This window comes from Lycorma delicatula, chromosome 1 (assembly GCF_047948215.1).
Source record: "Lycorma delicatula isolate Av1 chromosome 1, ASM4794821v1, whole genome shotgun sequence".
Taxonomy (NCBI): domain Eukaryota; kingdom Metazoa; phylum Arthropoda; class Insecta; order Hemiptera; family Fulgoridae; genus Lycorma; species Lycorma delicatula.
In genome coordinates this window covers 73121748-73143515 of record NC_134455.1, presented here as the reverse complement: position 1 = coordinate 73143515, position 21768 = coordinate 73121748, and the positions used below count along the sequence as shown (strand labels likewise).

The following is a 21768-nucleotide window of genomic DNA, read 5'->3' as shown; positions in this document are numbered from 1 at the left end:
AGTAGAAATAACAAAGATGGACCAAAAATTTTGACAAATGCAATCCAAAGCATATCTCCATATCTCCCCACACTCCCTTGACCTATTGTAACCAAAATTACACGGTGACATATTCAGAAGTAAAAATAAATTTTTATTTCATAAAAATTTGTTGATCCAGGTGTTAAGTAAAATGATAATTTATGGGAGAAAAACAAAAGAATTAAGCTTATCCTTCCACCGCGAATGAAATTTCCAATTGATTACAAATTACCTACCTTTTTGAAAAATTGAATAACACCAATACCATCAAAAAGTATCTTAAGTAACTAAGGAAAACGTTTACCTACCCTTTCGGGACAATTTTGAGACACAGGATCAGTCAGGTATGTAACGCATGGGTTCCTTAACCGATTGTTACCAAATTTAAATGACACCAATGCCCAATATATAAAAAATCATAGTGCCAAATTTTATCCAAATTTGTACATCCAGTATGGAGATATCAAACCAAAAAGAAAGACTAAGACATTCAAAAGTATATACGAGGTTTGTCCCAAAAGTATGTGTACTGATTTTATATTTAATTATTTACTGGACTTACCTGAAATTACAAGTTATCTCCTTCGAAGAATGACCCATGGGATGTTACATAGCGGTTCCAACATTTCTTCCACTGTTCATAGCAGTATCGAAAGTCATTTTCCTTAAGTGTGTGTACTCAACGTTTACAGTTTTTTATATTTTCTATCATCCTGAAATGATCACCCTACAACTTCAGTTTCAACTTAGGGAAGAGGTAGAAATCGCATGGAGCTAGATCTGAGCTGTAGGGAGATTGTGGAAGTACGGGAAAGTTTTTCTTCGCCAAAAATTCTCGAGCGAAGTGCGAGGTGGCGCGTTATTTGGTGCAACACCCAATCATGTGCAATGTCCGTTCGGACCCGTTTTCGAAGTCTTTCCAAGACATCTTTGAAAAAGATGCTATCAACTGTCTGTCCTGGAGGTACAAATTCATTTTACACAATGCACAGCTTGCACCACTTCCGCATTTTCATCGTTTGTTGGCGAGGTTGGTCTTCCAGAACGAGGGTCGACTTCAACATTTTCTTGGCCATCTTTTAAAGCTTTGTGCCACTTAAAAACCACGTTCTCGATAGAGTGGCATCTCCATAAGCTTTGGTTAAAGAATCAAATGTTTCTGTGGCAGACTTGTTGGGTTTCACACAAGATTTAATAGCGTAACGTTATTCAATATTTTCCTCCATCGCAAACGTAACAAGGTTATAAAACACGACCGTACACAACAGCAGTAGCACGCGGTTCACTCAAACGATCCAGTTGAATCAAGTATGTACGTGCAGCCAAGGTCAATCCCTACGCGCTGTTATAGATCAAGGACCTTTTATATTACCTGTTTGACCTTAGGAAAATCAGTACACTTTATTTGTGGGACAAACCTTGTAGATACATCCTTCCGGAATTTTTCAATGTAAAAATTACGTTTTTTGGTTGGAAGAATAATGAAAAGTCAAATTTCGTAAAAACCCCGAAATGCAAAATTTAGCCTGTTTAATGAATCCTCCTCTATGAATCATGAGACCTTGCCGTTGGTGAGGGGGCTTGAGTGCTCAGGGATACAGAGTAGCTGGACCGAAGGTGCAACCATATCGGAGAGGTATATGTTGAGAGCCAGACTAAGGAATGATTCCTGAAAGAGGGCAGCAGCTCTTTCAGTAGTTGTTAGGGGCGTGAGTCAGGACGACTTAAACGGCCGTATCAACATCCCTCAGTCCTCTGAGTACTGCGCAGCTGAAAGCAATGGAAAACTACAGCTGCTTTTTTTCCAAGAAAATATGGCTCTCTGCATTTTCACATAGCAATAATGGAGGCGCCTTCCTTGGTAAAATATTCCGGAGGTAAAATAGTCCCCCGTTCGGATCTCCGGGTGGGGACTACTAAGGAAGGGGTCACCAGAAAATTAAAAAATAACATTCTACGAGTCGGAGCGTGGAATGTTAGAAGCTTAAAAAAGGTTGGTAGGCTAGAAAATTTAAAAAGGGAAATGGGTAGGACAAATGTGGATATAGTAGGAATTAGTGAGGTTCGGTGGGAAGAGGAAGGCGACTTTTGGTCAGGTGATTTTAGAATAATAAACTCAGCTTCAAATAATGGGCAGGCAGGAGTAGGTTTCATAATGAACAAGAAGATAGGGAATAGAGTAGAATATTTCAAAACGCATAGCGATAGAATCATTGTAATAAGGATAAAATCAAAACCTAAACCGACAACGATTAACGTCTATATGCCTACAAGCGCCCATGATGATGATGAGGTAGAGTGTGTATACGAAGAGATTGATGAAGCAATTAAACACGTAAAAGGAGATGAAAATAATTTAATAATAGTTGGAGATTGGAATGCAAGCATTGGAAAAGGCAAGGAAGGAAATATAGTAGGTGAATACGGGCTGGGCAAAAGGAATGAAAAAGAGGACAGACTTATAGAGTTTTGCACAAAGTATAATTTAGTAATTGCCAGCACCCAATTTAAAAATCATAATAGAAGAATATACACTTGGAAAAAGCCAGGCGATACTGCAAGGTATCAGATAGATTATATCATGGTTAAGCAAAGATTTAGGAATCAACTCGTTGACTGCAAAACTTACCCTGGAGCAGACATTGATAGCGACCATAATTTGGTGATAATGAAATGTAGATTGGGGTTTAAAAACCTGAAGAAAAGGTGTCAGATGAATCGGTGGAATTTAGAGAAGCTTGAGGAAGAGGAGGTAAAGAAGATTTTTGAGGAGGAGATCGCAAGAGGTCTGAGTAAAAAAGATAAGGTAGAAAATGTAGAAGAAGAATGGGAGAATGTTAAAAAGGAAATTCTTAAATCAGCAGAAGCAAACTTAGGCGGAATAAAGAGAACTGGTAGAAAACCTTGGGTTTCAGACGATATATTGCAGCTGATGGATGAACATAGAAAATATAAGAATGCTAGTGATGAAGAAAGTAAAAGGAACTATCGGCAATTAAGAAATGCTATAAACATGAAGTGCAAACTGGTGAAAGAAGAGTGGATTAAAGAAAAGTGTTCAGAAGTGGAAAGAGAAATTAACATTGGTAAAATAGACGGAGCATACAGGAAAGTTAAGGAAAATTTTGGGGTACATAAATTAAAATGTAATAATGTGTTAAACAAAGATGGTACACCAATATATAATACGAAAGGTAAAGTCGATAGATGGGTGGAATATATTGAAGAGTTATACGGAGGAAATGAATTAGAAAATGGTGTTATAGAGGAAGAAGAGGAAGTTGAGGAGGATGAAATGGGAGAAACAATACTGAGATCTGAATTTAAGAGAGCACTAAAAGATTTAAATGGCAGAAAGGCTCCTGGAATAGACGGAATACCTGTAGAATTACTGCGCAGTGCAGGTGAGGAAGCGATTGATAGATTATACAAACTGGTGTGTAATATTTATGAAAATGGGGAATTTCCATCAGACTTCAAAAAAAGTGTTATAGTTATGATACCAAAGAAAGCAGGGGCAGATAAATGTGAAGAATACAGAACAATTAGTTTAACTAGTCATGCATCAAAAATCTTAACTAGAATTTTATACAGAAGAATTGAGAGGAGAGTGGAAGAAGTGTTAGGAGAAGACCAATTTGGTTTCAGGAAAAGTATAGGGACAAGGGAAGCAATTTTAGGCCTCAGATTAATAGTAGAAGGAAGATTAAAGAAAAACAAACCAACATACTTGGCGTTTATAGACCTAGAAAAGGCTTTCGATAACGTAAACTGGAATAAAATGTTCAGCATTTTAAAAAAATTAGGGTTCAAATACAGAGATAGAAGAACAATTTCTAACATGTACAGGAACCAAACAGCAACAATAACAATTGAAGAACATAAAAAAGAAGCCCTAATAAGAAAGGGAGTCCGACAAGGATGTTCCCTATCGCCGTTACTTTTTAATCTTTACATGGAACTAGCAGTTAATGATGTTAAAGAACAATTTAGATTCGGAGTAACAGTACAAGGTGAAAAGATAAAGATGCTACGATTTGCTGATGATATAGTAATTCTAGCCGAGAGTAAAAAGGATTTAGAAGAAACAATGAACGGCATAGATGAAGTCCTACGCAAGAACTATCGCATGAAAATAAACAAGAACAAAACAAAAGTAATGAAATGTAGTAGAAATAACAAAGATGGACCACTGAATGTGAAAATAGGAGGAGAAAAGATTATGGAGGTAGAAGAATTTTGTTATTTGGGAAGTAAAATTACTAAAGATGGACGAAGCAGGAGCGATATAAAATGCCAAATAGCACAAGCTAAACGAGCCTTTGGTAAGAAATATAATTTGTTTACATCAAAAATTAATTTAAATGTCAGGAAAAGATTTTTGAAAGTGTATGTTTGGAGTGTCGCTTTATATGGAAGTGAAACTTGGACAATCGGAGTATCTGAGAAGAAAAGATTAGAAGCTTTTGAAATGTGGTGCTATAGGAGAATGTTAAAAATCAGATGGGTGGATAAAGTGACAAATGAAGAGGTATTGCGGCAAATAGATGAAGAAAGTAGCATTTGGAAAGTGTCAATGAGTATATTAAATAAAAAATTTTGGATTTCACAGTATTATATAATGTAGTAATTGATAACTGGATCAGAGAAATTTTAACAATAAATTTTAAATTTAAATGTACAACCGAATGGCACCGAGTTTCCATCACCTGAAATAGAAGCAATACTTGCAATAAATAATCACTTTTAAAAACGTACAGAACTGACTGGAAGGAGATAATTATTTTCTTTTTAAATTTTATATTTACTGATTTTTGATATATCTATAGGAGAATGTTAAAAATCAGATGGGTGGATGAAGTGACAAATGAAGAGGTATTGCGGCAAATAGATGAAGAAAGAAGCATTTGGAAAGATATAGTTAAAAGAAGAGACAGACTTATAGGCCACATACTAAGGCATCCTGGAATAGTCGCTTTAATATTGGAAGGACAGGTAGAAGGGAAAAATTGTGAAGGCAGGCCACGTTTGGAGTATGTAAAACAAATTGTTGGGGATGTAGGATGTAGAGGGTATACTGAAATGAAACGACTAGCACTAGATAGGGAATCTTGGAGAGCTGCATCAAACCAGTCAAATGACTGAAGACAAAAAAAAAAAAAAAAAAATGAATGAATGAATAAATAGATAGATATTTTTTTTAAATTAATAAATGAATTACAACAAAACTTGAAAATAATATATCTGCAAAATTTTCTTAATGGCAATATGTTAAACACGTGGTGGGCAATAATAAAAATATTCGTTTTAAGAATACGCTATATATTTTGTAATGGACAACTTAATATTTTTTGACGATTTGTTACGAGTAATACACCGAAACTGGGTACACAGAACATACTATCAAATACCTAGAATAAAATAAAATAACAGGGGGCCCGTTATAGATGTGTTGAAATATTAAAATCTTTGATAAAATTTAAAAAAGTTAAGTTTTTATTAATAGAAATCGTTCGTATTTAATCGTTCTTGTAGACCAGCGTTCTTCACTATGTAACCGAGCTGTACATTATTTTAAGTTCAGTTACCCAAAACGAATAACTTGATATTCAGAGCGCATATATTTAATAGAAGGTACAAAAATAAAAGGTGGAAAAAATTTATTACGAACTTCAAAACAGCATAAATCAAATTGAAGATATATATATAATTATAAATAACTAACAGTAGGTCGTAATAATTCATAAGAGTTTCGTACCTACATGACGTACGACACACAACTTCCACACTATCTCTTGTTGCAGTAGCAGTTTCTCGTTTAATTTTAGAGGTGTCACTGATTTAGACGATATTCATACTAGTATTTTAACGACTTTATTTTTAAAGGACCAGGAACATCATTATCTTCTTCATATCCTTTTTCACTTTATCATTTATTTATTTTTATCATTATTACCGTCTACGCGCAATTACAGAAATAAATATATATGTAACAACAATACAATAATTTAAAAGAAAATAAACGAGAAAAATATTTAATTTTGAGGTAAAGATCGAATAATATTTTCCACCTGATAATGCCTTCACTATATTTATTTTGAGAAAAAAATAAATAACATTTTTCAATTCGTAAGGTTTAAAGCGGTAACAATTTCGAAGAATATTTATAAAAACCGAATTTTCAAAAGTTTTATTAGTTTTATGTTTTTTTTTTCAAAGACATTTATCGGTACTGTCTAAAATGTTATTTCTAATAGTAGAAATGAATTTTGAATAGTAAAAAGTCGTTTGAGTAAACTTTTCATGAACTCCAAGCTCTTTTGAGATGAAACAAATCCTCAATAAATTTCCATTACTTAACTTATGTAATTTTTACTTATATCCTACCAAGATCTGAATTCGGGGGTATTGCTAATTAAGATTATTTAAATAATACATTACTTATAACTGACAATCTACAACGGATTTTTAATACCCTAACTCAATGGTACCCAAAGTGTACGTCTCGGCGCCCTAGGGTGTTCCAACATCCTCACAGGTGCGCCACAAAATAATACACAATTTTCATAATTTTATTTCGATTGTCAATTCAATGTCATTTTTATCAATGTCAAAAAATATCTGTTTTATTTATTTTTACCTAACCCTTGTAAAACATTATTGATTATTACACAAAGTGAAATAGAAACCGGTAGAATAGAATTTGACATCAGGCAGCGAGAATCGGAAAAGTTGAGAACCACTATGTTAACCTTTTCAAAGTACTTTTACTTCATACACGAAAATAACTATTTCTTAATATAAATACGTAATATACATATCGCGCAGCCTTACAGCAAAAATGTGTAATATCTTTAATTCATATTTATTTTTAAAAAATAATGCAATTGACATACTCAAAACCATTAAACGTTTGCCAAGGCATAATATTAATAATAAATGTGTGTTTTTTTTATTTTTATTAAACTAACTGTAAATAAATTTTGGAAGTGTACAATTTACTTATTGAAAACTACGTGTGCAATGCAATACTTTGTCCATTTAAAACACAAATCCCTTAAATAATTACCGGTTTCATTAAATCTACAGTTATTTTTTTTTCAGAGAAAAATGAATTAGATACAGGTAGCTTAAAAAAAACAGGCGGTACATAAACCTGATCTTTAATGAAACCCCCACAAGAAAGAATCTAGCCGGGTCAATTCTGGGAAGCAAGATGGTCATGGAATTGGAATTTCATGATCCATCCACCGGCCTGGAAATCGAGCATCAAGAAAACCTTGGACTTCTAGGTGGTAGTGAGGTGGTGCTCCGACTAGCTGATAGTAATGGCGTCTAACTGAGGAATTAGAAAGTTTTGAAGCATGTCCAGATAAACGATACCATTTATGGTTGCCTCCTGAAAGAAGAACAGACCGTACAGTCTTTGCTTAGGACACAAAAAAACATTGACCTTAGCGCTATCCCGAAAGTGCTGCAAAGTTTCATGAGGGTTTTCACTACCCCATATTCGGCAGCTACCGGTATTCAAGTTGCCTCTGATGTGAAACTTTGACTCATCACTAAAAATTACACTATTTAAAAGCGTATTGTCGTCTCCAATTCTATCCATCATTTCCATACAAAACTGCAGCCGAGCAACTTTTTTTTTTTCATCTATAATGTGTTGAAACACGGTTAATCTATTTGGCTTCAAATCTAATCGTTTACGTAATACGCACCAAATAGTCGTTTGTGGAATGCCCGGTCTCATGAGACGCACGTCGAGTCGATTTCTTCGGACTACTGCAAAGCTTCCTCCGAGTTGATCCACAGCAGCTTCGGGGACGCGTGGGCGTCCTGGTGATATTGTATGTTAAACAGAACAACCTATGTCAACGAAGATAAAAATTCGAAGAATAAATTCGTAAAACCAAAACACAAAGGAAGCACGTTCCGCACCAGTAAATGCATCAATTTTTAACAACACTGGTGACAACGCTGGAAGCCTAACTCGGTACTAATGAATTACGTGAACTATGAAATGAGACATCAACCGAATCTGTAAGTTCTAAATAGATTTTTACACGGTTAGAAACAACAGAAACGAAGAATAATGAAGAGAATTTCTAGAACAGTGTAAAAGAATGGATAATAAATTTTTTAAAACCATTCCGCCTAAATAAACAATAGTATGGATCGACTGCTGATTTTAAGGCCCTAGATCCAGAGATATAAATAATGCCAGGACCAGCGAGCGTTGAGCGACCTTCAGAAGACGGACTCAAGGAGAATCGCACGAGGTGAAAAAAAAATAACACCAGTACATATAAGAGGCTCACGATCTAGAAAAAAATTTGACGGCAACCCCAAATTCCACCTTTTTCAAAACAAAATAAACATAACCTGTATCTGTCACTAAAAAGAAATACCTGCCATCTAATTAGAAAACTAACTAGCAGCACGGGACAAATTTCTACGTTCTGCGAAAGTAGGGGGATAAAACAACCCAGACATATTTGCGGTTTATTCCGAGTATCGGACAGTATGCGATAACATTCGAAGTGAATGTGCAATAAAATTCGAAGAATATGTGCAGCAACAATCGAGCGTATCAACGAAGAAGGTATCTGCGGTTAAATACGGGAAGCTTTCGCTAAGTTCCTTGTGAACTGGGGATAAGGTGTCATTATTCATTGGATGTGATGTATAATTTATTTATTTTATAAAGAGTAGATAATTAAGAATAAATAAACTGCTATTATAAAAATTTTAAGATGTGAAATTTCTCAATAACCTTTGTGGAACCGAAAATACTTGACGATACACTTCATGCAAGGTTATATTCTATTTAAGTTTTTCCTTTATTACTAACATAAACCTTAAAATTAGAAAAATTAGACTGCTTTCATATACTTAGCTCTTTTTAATAACGCTTACCTAAGTTTATAAACGAACTCGATATTAATCACACAGACATAATAATCACTGGAAATCGAATAATTAATTCCGTAGTGGAATAATCAGTTCCGCGATGACATATCTGTGAACAAAAAAAATTAACGTAGAACTGTTTCGTTTATAGTAGAATACAAAGGATAATGAAAACAACGAACAAGCTTATACTATACCACAGCACATAAGAGAACAGCTTAAAAAAATTTTTTTAATTTAATAAGTAGTTCATAAATATGAAACTTATTAAATTAAAGAATAGGTAAATAAATAAAGACTGTAAACTTTGAAAATGTTGCTTTATATTTAAATTATAAATTATATTTTATCTGGTAATGTGTTTATAAATCGCATGAATTCTGAGAGACTTCCTAAAAAGAAGTAAAAAGCTGACAACACAGTAGTAGGACATTCCCGTCACTCGGCTTTTTTTCTGATGCACGGCTTATACACTCAGCTTAATTTAAAATAATTATAATTTGATTTAAATATAATATTTTTTTGTTTATTTAATTCAATGATTCTAACTAAAGCGCGCGCGCATACCGTATTTCATTCTCGCGGGTGTGGCGGTAATAGCGGCCACTTTAAATATTAATCATTTATTTAATTTTACCACTCACATGTGACGTCACAACATAGAGGCGACTACAACAGCTTTACGGCAGTGCAACACTAACGCTCCCTATGGTGAGACGGGGTACTATTGACGCAATATACCCGCTTAGCCGCTAGTTAATTTAGAAAATGTTTGAGATGGGGTGCGATTTTGGAAATACTACTTTTTAATCGTTAATAAATATGTGTAAGAAAAATATGACCTTAATCAGGCGAAATTTCGAGATATTGAGGGTGACTGTACTACAGTCTCACACCCTTGACCTTTTAAGTTTAAAATTAAATGGAATCAATGCCCTATAAACAGAAATATAATCTTGGTCAAAATCGGTCCAGTAGTTGTGGAGATATATGGTAATTTAGAGGCCAACATCGAATGCACACGTACATACGAACATCTGGAAAATTTTCGTCCGGTTTTTTTTTGCTTTTGGGTTCCTTAGGTGTCAAAACGTCAAGATCGGGTGAAAACCGCATATGCCCAAATTGGACCAGTTACAATACTTTCGAAAACTGTGTATATTTACACGCACGCACACGCACATACACGCGCGTGCGCACAGTTTTCGTATCTTATTAGGTAAGTCCTGATGTAAAAAGCAAACATTGCAATTGCTCTTAGCAGTGAAGGACTAAGAAGGAAAACTGTTAAAAAAAAACTGTGAAATGTTTTTCAAAAATATAAAGGACTACTTAGATAATTTTTTATCAAACGGTAAAATAATTTCACATTCAAAACGTACTATATTTTTTAAATATTTTATGGTATTTGTATTCTTATAATGTATAATTTTGAAATGTATTTTAAATTACGTAAATTATCTGACCACCAATCATTAGATTATAATTTAGTGGTACCACTTTGAGCTATAATAATCATAAATAATGGCTTGTTTTTAAAAATAGAATTTAATAAAATGTTTCCAAAATTTTCACAAGACAGCACTTACACTCTCCGGCCTAATCTGCACCCTAACTTAAAAAAATCCTGGGTCTGCTTTTTGTTAATATTAATTTGAATAGCCACATCTAAATAATTAGAATCAGCAGCACATTCAAGAATAATACATGTATATAAAAAATAAAGACTCAATAAAGAGCATCTGTACATAGCGCTCATGTAAATGACTACCCACCAACAATCTTGGGTAAACAAAAAATATCGGTGCCATATGGCAGAAGGGTTTTTGACAGTTGTTTAAAGAAAGTAAAACAATAATGAGTAGAGGCAGATTTGATACTTCTCAATGTGCACAAGTTAAAGGACTTTCCCTCCTACCAAGTTCTGTGCTGATATCTTAGTTTTAACTTATTTGAATCACACATCCTCAATTATCTGAATCCTGTATAGTCATTTTTACCTTGCTTTGAAATATTTAAATAATATACATTTCCCCCGTGTACAGTTCCTTGTAAAATCGAATTCATTAACCCAACATTCCTTTGAATATGTCTCAACAGTTGTATCCTTTTTCTCACAATGTTCCTTCAATTTGTTTTATGTAACATTTGAATATTTAAGATATTGTAACATTTTAACACTATGAATGCTTAAGACGGCACACACATCCGTCTTTCACCACGCACTGAAACTACGCACAAAAGAATCCCCACTACCACACACTCACACATCAACATACATCAGCACGCAACAAACACACAAACGATGCCAAACATACCCCCCACCTTGAAGGACCACCTTCAAAATGAACAAAAAAATGGAACGAACATACATGCAAGTTACATATTCCTACTTAAATGATAACAAAATACATATTAACCAAACTGGACCAAGAATACAAGAGAATTATACTAAAAAATGTATACAAATGTTGTAAATTCATCAATAACAAGTCAATTAACATATAGTACAATTCAAAAAATCTGTACTCTAATCATGATGTTAAAATATTGTCTGCAATAAACACAATAAAACTAATGATTATAAATCTGTAAAAATAATAAACCAAAATACACATGAAAAACAAATTACACAATTAATCACTTAATTAAACTGTTAAAAAATAGTCATTCAATTATATTAAATGCCCATACACAATAAATGACATAAAAATTTAAAAAAACAGAGAAAACTGAATAAATCACACAAGTAAAGGCATATGAACACAGGAAAAAAATATGAAAAATATTTATTTTTTATAAAAATAAAACAAATATTTATGTAAATTTGTATGGTAGTCTATTCTTGAAGTGGTAATTGACAGAGTCTAGTAATAGCTCTTTTAAGAACACCATTTGCAGTTCTAACCGTTGCAACCCTGACACATCCATCCTTCCCTGGATGAAGTTGAAGTATGCGTCTCATGTTCCATCTAAGTGGGGGTAAGTTAACCTCCTTAATTATGACCAGGTCGCCAACTAACAATTTTTTAGATGAAGATTGCCACTTTACTCTCTGCTGAAGGCCAGTGATATATTCTTTTGACCATCTGGACCAAAAGTGTTGAAGATTCCGCTGCACCACCTGCCATCTGGTGAGTCGGTTCATTGATGTTGATTGTAGATCTGGCTCTACGGGAGAAGTTATTACATCACCAAAATTAAGAAGTGTCCAGGAGTTAATGGAAGTAAATCATTTGGATCACTGGATAAAGGAGAAATAGGACGGGAATTTAAACATGCTTCTATCATTGTTGGTATAGTGTACATTTCTTCATATTGAGGGTAGCATTGCCTACGATTCTTCTCAGGTGGAATTTTAGGGATTCACAGCAGCTTCCCATAATTCACCGAAATGGGGTGCTCGTGGAGGTATAAAGTTCCATGTAATGTTGTCTTGAGCTAGCCACCTTTCTAATTTCTCCTTGTGATCATTGCTGTTAATTAAAGTTCTAAGACCCTCAAGCTCCTTGTTGGCACCAATGAAATTGGTGGCATTGTCCGAAAACAATTGAGACACCTTTCCCCGTCTTGACATAAATCTTTTAAGAGCTCCAAGGAATGACTCTGTTGTTAAATCTCCTACTAATTCTAAATGTACAGCCCTTGTTGCCATACAGAGAAAAACTGCAATATACGCCTTGTCTGGAGTAATTCCCCTCCTTCTGCTTGCTCGTATCATAACCATCAACTTCTTCTTTTTCCGTTCCATGTTGAGCTCTGCATCGTTTTGATTCAATTCTGATTGAGGCCAATTATCTTTATTTTTGGAAAGCCAAGTTGGGCCCTTCCACCACATTACTGCATCAGCAATTTTGTCTGGGCTTAGCCCTCGTGAAACATAATCTGCTGGATTATCTTCACTTCTCACATGTCTCCATTCACAATGACCTGTTAATTCACTGATTTGAGCCACTCCAACTGCTATGAAAGTTTTCCACTGCTTAGATGAAAATTTTATCCATGCTAAAGCCACTGTCGAGTCTGACCAGAGAAAACACTTAGGTGTTGAAGTCAATTTGAGTGCTGAGATTACCCTTGTGACCAGTTGAGATAACAGGACTGCTCCACACAATTCCAGTCGGGGTAAGGACATTTGACTTATAGGTGCCACACGTGATTTTGCACAAATTAAATCGGTGGAGATAGTGCCATCAGCTAACTCACATCGCAAATAAATGCATGCACCGTAAGCCACAGTAGAGGCGTCACAAAACCCATGAATCTGTATGTTTGTCGCATTGGCTGCACAAACCTTACGAGGTATACGCAACAATTCGAGTAATGATAATTCGGATACAAAATTGTTCCAAGATAATTGCAGTTGATCTGATAGTGGATCATCCCATCCAACCTTCAGCTCCCAAAGTCGCTGCATGAAAACCTTTGCTTTCACTATTACTGGTGCTAACAGCCCCAATGGATCAAACAACGAAGCTATTCTTCCAAGCACATTTCTTCTGGTAATTAATCGCTGAACATTTATCTTAGTCATAAACATGAAATTGTCACCTTTTGCATCCCACATGACACCTAACATCTTAATAGGCTGAGATTCATCTGCCCAAGGACCAATGCAATGCTGTTGTTTATGCTTCTCGGGTATATTATCTAACAGTTGTGGATGATTTCCACACCATTTCCTTAAATGAAATCCTCCACCTTGTAGCATTGTGAAAAGTTCATCTTGAATCCTTCTTGCCTCTTCTAGTGAATCCTCACCTGGGAGTAGATCATCCACATAAAAATCAGATTGAAGCACTTGTGATGCCCTTGGATATTTCTCTTTTCAATTGTTGCCAAGTGTTGTAAGCACCTAGTTGCCAAATATGGAGCCGCTGCTGTTCCATATGTGATGTTCATTAGTTGATATGTTTGTATCGGTTCATTTGAATCTACTCGCCACACAATTCTTTGAAAATCAACATCATTTTCACTCACTCTTATCTGCCGATACATTTTCTCTATGTCGGATGTGAAGACAAATTGATGCTTCCTGAATAAATCCTGCACTGTTGGTCCTACCAACAGAATGTCGTTTAATGAGACTCCACTTGAAGTCTTGCAGCTTCCATCGAAAATAACGCGGAGTTTGGTGGTTGAACTCGATTCATTTATTACAGCATGATGGGGTAAATAAAATGACGAAACGAGCTGTTGATTCTCTGCACCTTCAGACAACAATCTCATATGACCTAACTACACATATTACTTCATGAATTCACTATATTTTTCCTTAGTTCGACATTATGATTGAATCGTCGTTCTAAAGCCTTCAATCGACACACTGCTGTTTCTCGAGAGTTGCCTAACTTTTCTGGAGTTTCAATTGGCAAGCTTACAACAAATTTGCCATCTGCACCATGACTGACTGTTCTTACAAAATGGTTTTCACATTCAATTTCAGCATTTGATCGAGAACTATTGACAGTGTGATGAATCTCTTCTACCTTCCAAAATTGTTGCAACTGTTTATCAACTCTTTCTTCAACAGACAGATTACAACATACTGCTGCACCAGCCACCTGATTTGCCTTGATCTTCCCTGACAGGATCCACCCGAACACGGTATTTTGAAATACTAATGCTGTTCCAGTCGGTTTTATTCTTTCATCACATAATAGATTAAAGAATTGTTCTGCTCCAATAAGGAGATCAATGTCAGACGACTTATTTATTTAAATTTTACACTGAGTACACTGTGTCGTTTGCGTGGTAGAACAAGCCACGCCACTTACTGCAATATTACTCCTACTCTGTGTCAACCCTAATATTTTTACCAACTTTTCACTTATAAAATTGCTTTGGCTCCCTGAATCTAAGAGAACTCTATATAAATGAGGAGCACCTCGTTTGTCAACAACTCCCACTACTGCTGTGGATAATAGCACAGCAATATTTGCTTGATTTGAAATCCAATGAGCCACAGTTGTAGGCTGAACCTTGTCATTGGTTGCCTCACCCCCTTGTATATCCCCACTTGAGTGGTTACCTGGCATTTTCACCTTACCAAGTATCTGTGACTGCGGAAAGTGCAATAAAGTGTTATGCTTTTTCCCACTAGTTTTACAGCAACTAGAAGTGCATTCAGTATTCCTATGCTTGCTTGATAAACAATTAAAACACAGTTTCAATCTTTTCACCTCTTTTTCCCTAGCTGACGCAGATAAAGATAAGAACTTCTCACACGAATAAATAGGATAGAATTTTTCACACAATGCACATTTGTTTAAAGAGGATACATAATTTGCTGACAAATTTTTATTCTTATTTGATGACTTAAATCTACCATGAACGAAACTAGGCATAATCTGAGAACGTTTCACTATGTTTCTATCTTCCATTGCTTCTAACACCTGACATTTTTGTTCCAAAAAATGTATTAACTCAGCTAATGTAGAAATCTCATTACTTCTATTTGATGCCTCCCACTCACAAAAAGTTGTATTGTCTAACTGTTTAGTCATTAAATGAACTATTACAGTATCCCAGTGCTTAATGGGTTGGCCTAAACCTTTTTTCTTGGTTAAACAAAGCTTTCATGTGTTTATTGACTAAGTATCGTTTGTTTTCGTATCTGGATTTTAAAACGCTATTTTAAAATTGCTACACGCTATTTTATAATTGTCGGATGTCCCTTCTAAAGCTAAACGTATCGAAGATGCTTCACCTTGTAATGCAGATTTAAGATACTGAAATTTTTGCACCTCTGAGAGTAAAACATTTTCATCAATAACTGATGAAAACGTACTTGAAAAAGAGGCCCACTCATCGTATTGACCATGGAAAATTGGAAGGTTAATTGGAGGCAGTTTTACCAGGCATGATGCTTGCACACATTCACTAAAAGATTTTACTCGATTTAACTGAATTTTGATCTATAAACAATTGAACATCTTCAACTAATCTGAAATATCTGTTTTCGAAATCCTCCCGTTCCTGTTCAGCACCTTCTGAATCAAGGGATTCAATTTTTGTTTGAATAATCTCGAAGTCTTGTAACACGTATTTAAATACATCAAATCTTAATTTTAATTGCCCTAATTCCTTTTTGTTGGCCTTGTTAACAAAAAAAGTGTTAAATCTAGTGACTTTGGCTTTGAGTGTGTGATCCCTTTTTAATTGCACCAGATCTGACATTTTTTATATTTTACGCACACTATACTAACCAGGAAAGAAAACAATCAGGAATGTGAATTAAATAGAATGCGAAAATGAATATAAAGTAAGAATTAAAATGATAACATGGAATAATAAATAAATTGGTGATGAAAACAACTTATAATTAGCTACTTATCTCTCCAACTGCTAACTGAAAAGCCTGCACGCTGTCTCCAAGTCTGCATACCAATCACATTACTACAGCCGATTACGCATCGACAGACGAACGCGAACCCACGTCTTGTTGTTATGACTTGAATAAAAAAACAGTAATGATTTGCTCCTTGACCGTGCTCACTCTGGTTAATTGTAATTTCACTATATTCACTGTTTCAGATATCCGGCCGGTGTAACATTTGAATATTTAAGATATTGTAACATTTTAACACTATGAATGCTTAAGACACACACATCCGTCTTTCACAATATCTCACCACGCACTGAAACTACGCACAAAAGAATCCCCACTACCACACACTCACACATCAACATACATCAGCACGCAACAAACATATGAACGATACCAAACATAAACTTTATTTCAAGATATTACATTTAAATGCTACACACATATCACACAACCTTTGAATGAATGAATAATAAAGACCGTTATATAAATCTGTAAAAGATTTGAAATTTTCAAAGGTTTTGTACATACATACAAGCATTAATCCCACTTTTTTTATTCTTTGGGGTCCCTGGGTCATGAAATATTTAGAAAAAACTCATCCCCCATTACATAACTGATTACCATATACTTTCCTTCTTGCAGCACAGTTGTAGAGCTATGATGGCATGAAAGTAAAATTAATTTTCCACTTTCTAGTAGTTATAAATTTGGTTGATCGATTAGTAAATCTATTTATTATTAATCTTATAAATGTTACAATTACCTACTGTAATAATAACATATTGTATAATACTTTTAATTTCCTCCTGTTGAAACATTAATTAAATAACAGTTAAAATAATTTGATATTTAATATAGATTTTTAAAACAACTGTAATAATCTAATTAAGATGACACCATTTGATATACAGTGTTCAGGAACTGATTCAGGACACCAAAATGAGTAAAAACGTTCATATCACCAAAGTCCTATTTTGCTTTGTTTTCCTTCTGGGGCATTTGTAATTTTCAACAAAAAAATTTTTTTCAGGTTTATTTCATGATTTCTCAGGATTATTTTTATTTTTTACCGGTACCTGCCTGTATAAAAATCTATTAAATTTACTCAGTTAATTATTTAAAAGTTTAAATTTCTCGTATTTACACTGGATGTTACTGACAATAAAATCTATTTTTGAGAGATCGGCCTTGAACATCCTTGTGGAAAGCTAGGCCAACCATCACCAACTGGTAACAAACAGGGTGCCCCTGGGGTGTTGTTTTAGGAGGTGCAATGGGGTGCACTTATACTATCTCTGCAAACAATCGTCTGATTTTCAAAATTCAAATGGAGTATTTGTTAGCAGCGAAGGCTAACTTTTGCATACATCAGGTACACCTTTGATCTAATAGATCAGGGTTATTCAGAAATGTTATCTAATAATGAAAGATTATTTATTAAAACACGTAAATAATAAATAATCCATTATGGTGCTGCACTTCTCATTCGGGCTGCTAGTGGTGAGGTATTAAATTCTCATGCTCCTTTCTTACAGCGAGCCGCTCCCAAGTTATTTTTCAGTAGAGACATTCTCAAAAGTAGTCTCATTGAAATTTAAGACAACATATCTTGAGTGATTCATAATCAACACCAAGCAAAAACTATGTTAGATAAATTGATAAAAATTTGTATATGTGTTCTTCTTACAGTGTAACTGCACTGTAAGAAAGGATTTTTTCAAATTCCGAGTTTATAGTGGTAGAATGGAGTAACAATGAAATTTATGATTTTTTTTAATTTCTTGATAACAAATGAAGATATCGGCTTGATCTTTTTGCACGTGTAATCTTCATGTGAATATCTAAAAACCAATTTCTAGATTTTTGAAATTCTGAGTTTCAAATGTTAAAATGGATTTCTGAAACCCTGATACCCTTAATTTCCTGGTAACAAATGAAGAAATCAACTTGATTTTTGGTGAGTGTAGTCTTCATATGAATAAACCAATTTCTGAATTTTTGGAATTCCACCTTGAAAGGGGGTGAAAAAAGAAAAAATAATTTTGAACAATGTTTGCAATTTTTCCCGATTTCCGACTATACTTAACAAGATATTCAGATTTGGTCTTATAAATAATCTTCAGATAAATATCTAAAACCCATTTTTGGTTTTTTTTATTTTTTTTTTAAGGGTGCAATGATGTGTACAGCACAGTGGCTGAATTAACACAGCCATGGCCACTGTTACTGTATGTGCAACACAACTGGGTGCACCTGCCTCCGGTTACTTGACTAAAAAATATAAAATAAAAAAAAAATTGACCGCCATGGGAAAAGCAAGTAACTATATGGAGCAGGCAACACCGCAACAGGATGCTAATTATCATGATAGGTACTACAGAAGGAAAATTAAAAGGGAGGGTACGATGAGGTGAAGTAATTACAGTAAAGCTCACATCACTTGGGGAAAAATAAACTTTCAATCACTGAAAGACTTTTATACAGATTGCTTCAGCAATTCCTACAATTACCTCATCCAAAGTAAATTTTATTTAATAAACAAACGTAACATGATTCTTAATACAAAAGGTACACACTTGAAATATAGTTTTCTAACTGGATCAATTTCCAAGAGATTTTCTCATTGAGTAAATTAAATGTTATTTCACAATCTAAAGAACCTTACAGTAATTGTTGGCCTGGGCCTCAGAACTTTGTACACTCCTAATGTCATGAAAACATAAGATTAAATTATTTGAATTTCAGAGAGAGGAATTTTGAAGTGAGATACCTCTATCATATGTTTGAAGGATTTACAAATCTCTACAATAAACACAATCAAATGACAGTTGTTAACACAACAAAGTGGAATGACACTAGCACATCAGAAGTTATTTCTACTATAATCTAAAGTAGAATGAAGGGTTGTCATCTGACAAATATAATTACAAAAAATTTACCAGTACATTATTATTATTTATTTATATATAGCAGGTCACAGCATAGTGCCATGATGTTATCAATACCTTGCAAAGATGCCAAGACATATGTGCACAGACCAGCGTATAATTGTAAATGTACCAGTAATTGTATAGTTCTGAACAGACTCAGACTGACCACTCCTGAGACGTGTGGTTAATTGAAACCCAACTATCAAAGAACAACGGTATACACAGTTTATCATTCAAATGCATATAAAATCAACTGCCTTTACAAGGACTCGAACCTTAGAACTCAACTTCGAAAATCAGCTGATTTTCAAACTCATCATTCCAAAATCAGATGTATGCAAAAGTTAGCCTTCAACCTACTAACAAATACTCCGTTTGAAGTTTGAAAATTGGACGAATTTTTCCAATGATAGTATGAGAGCACCCCATTGCACTTCCCAAAACAGCGTCCCTGGGGCACCCTGTTTGTTACCAGTTGGTGATTGATCCTCGTGGTCTTCCCACGAGGATGTTCAGGGTCGATCTGTCAAAAATAAATTTTACTGTCAATAACATACAGTGTAAATACAAAAAATTTAAACTTTTAAATGGTTAACTGGGGAAACTTAATAGATTTTTATAGAGGCTTGGCACCGGTAACATTTAATTAAACATAACAAGTAATGCAAGCAACAGGTACAATTTACCGGTTACTTCAGTAGTTAACACATCCAGTAACTGACAGCAAATTTTATGCAAATCAAAATTATGTAACACATCCAGTAACTGGCAGCAAAAATTATACAAATACAAGTTAATGGTAGTAAAACTAACCTGAATCCGAAAAGGCACAACTTCAACTAAATGAGATTACATTCATAAAAATATATGACACTTGCCAAGTAATAATATTAATAATAACAATCTATGTCAAACATTCTTATTAACTGTGTGTGTACAATATTACTTTTCTACTGGTTTCTTTAAACTTAAAAAAATGAAATGAAGAAACGCGTAGCGTATGACAGCAAAATGACTTCGTACATGCTCGGATACGCTCGTGACTATACTAGATTTACATCTCAGTCAGCTTCTTAGAGTTAGTCGGCAAATCCCAACGCAGTTACAACACGGCAAGAGATTATTACCGTAAACAATATAAGTTCTATCGATGCGCAAAAAACCGTTATCGATTTCATTCTGTTTGAAATAGCAGTTATTTATTTTAGCTTAATGCTAGAGTGTATTTAATTTATATGCACAGAACAAACAGAATTGTATCATTTTCACAATTTTGTGAATCAGTTAAAAAATAAAACGCAATTAATCAGTTTTTAAAACGTACATAATATATTAAGTATACTTTATACGTAGATTATGTTAAGTATTTTTATGACGTAGCCTACGACAGTAGAGATTTAAAATTACTGGCATTAATCTAATGTTGCACCAAACTAAATGTACTTCAAATCATTTATTTATTCTTAACTGTTGTTTTTTTTTGACAAATATCAATAACTTATTTCCTCGGAACAATGAATATACGTATTGAATAACTTGAAGAAGAGAAAAGATCAGTGGCAATTACTAGTTAGTAATTGCTAACTTCTCTATATTCTGTTCATTTTGCCTGGCTCACGTATCAGCTGCCGATGGGTGATAATGAAATTAATTTTTTGTAGCGTGTGTAAAAATATCATGTCTAATCAGAACTTGAACCCAGAACCTTCGTAAAAAATAGACGAACCACTCTGCAACATTTAACCTAAAATGTTTCATTGCGAGTTACAGGTAGTGAAAACTTTCACTCAATTTTCAGCTACCCCAGTGAAAGGAAGTCATACTGAAATTTTTAAGGCTGTTAATTAGGGGGCAGAATTAGAAATTTCTAATGTTTTTTTTCTGAAAAAAATAAATTAGGTCTCAGAATCATATGCAATAGATTTTAAAAAATCTGGGATGAAAACCAATAAAGTTGGGTAAAACCCCTGTTTTTTTGTTTGACGTATAATAACTTTGTTAAATGGTAGTAAACATCCATTTAGAGTTTTTATTGGTAAAAGTTAGAAAAATTCCAATTTTATTTAGAAACAGCACAATAGACTAAAGTACATCATTATTATACGTACCAGTTTATAATAAATGTTCAGATATGAGTCTGCCATTATCAACGCATTTCTTGGCAAACTTTTGTTACTCTTTTTAGTTCTGCAGGGCTGTTAACAGCCCTAAGTTGTTCAGCTGCATCCATAATGCGGGCAATTAATTCTTTATGAAAATGGATTTTTTTTTGCGTACAATAGTTGTCATCAATCGTCAGATGCAAAAGTTTAAATGTGTTAGATCAGGAAATCTTGGTGGCCAGAAATGAATCGATCCATTTTTCAGGGAAATGGTGATTTTAGTGAGTGGAAAAAGCACAAAAGAAGTGGGGAGGTGTGCCATCATGATGGAAGTATACTTTGCTAGAGGAACATCTTCAAGCAGCTGTGACAATTCTTCTTGAAGAAACTGTAATTAGACTTCAGCATTTAAGCAACAAGGTAATATGAACAGTCCAGACATCTGATTGTGAAGAAGGCTGCATCATACATT

The 21768-nt window shown here is 34.3% G+C and overlaps 2 protein-coding genes across 2 annotated transcripts in view; both read right to left on the bottom strand.

Moving 5' to 3' along the window:
* LOC142317533 (uncharacterized) overlaps nucleotides 1-20219 on the bottom strand; it is a 319231-nt gene extending 299012 nt beyond the window's left edge. Inside the window, exons 1-2 of the mRNA XM_075354093.1 lie at nucleotides 20008-20219; nucleotides 8941-9043 (exon numbers count right to left, since the gene is read on the bottom strand). The gene's annotated coding sequence lies outside the window, so the exon portion shown is untranslated. The remainder of the gene's footprint in view (nucleotides 1-8940; nucleotides 9044-20007) is intronic.
* LOC142317532 (uncharacterized) lies at nucleotides 14187-15440 on the bottom strand. The gene is made up of 2 exons (XM_075354092.1): nucleotides 14754-15440; nucleotides 14187-14642 (listed from the first exon to the last, which is right to left on the bottom strand). Exons 1-2 carry the CDS (start codon nucleotides 15438-15440, stop codon nucleotides 14187-14189), a joined length of 1143 nt encoding a protein of 380 aa, XP_075210207.1.
* Nucleotides 20220-21768: the final 1549 nt, after the last annotated feature.

What these genes read in the sequence shown, in the direction of transcription:
- LOC142317532 (XM_075354092.1), bottom strand. Translation starts at nt 15,440, where the DNA reads ATGACTAAACAGTTAGACAATACAACTTTTTGTGAGTGGGAGGCATCA. An exon ending in ATTTTATAAGTGAAAAGTTG is followed by an intron (nt 14,643 to 14,753) that starts GTAAAAATATTA and finishes TAAATAAATAAG; the next exon opens with TCGTCTGACATTGATCTCCT.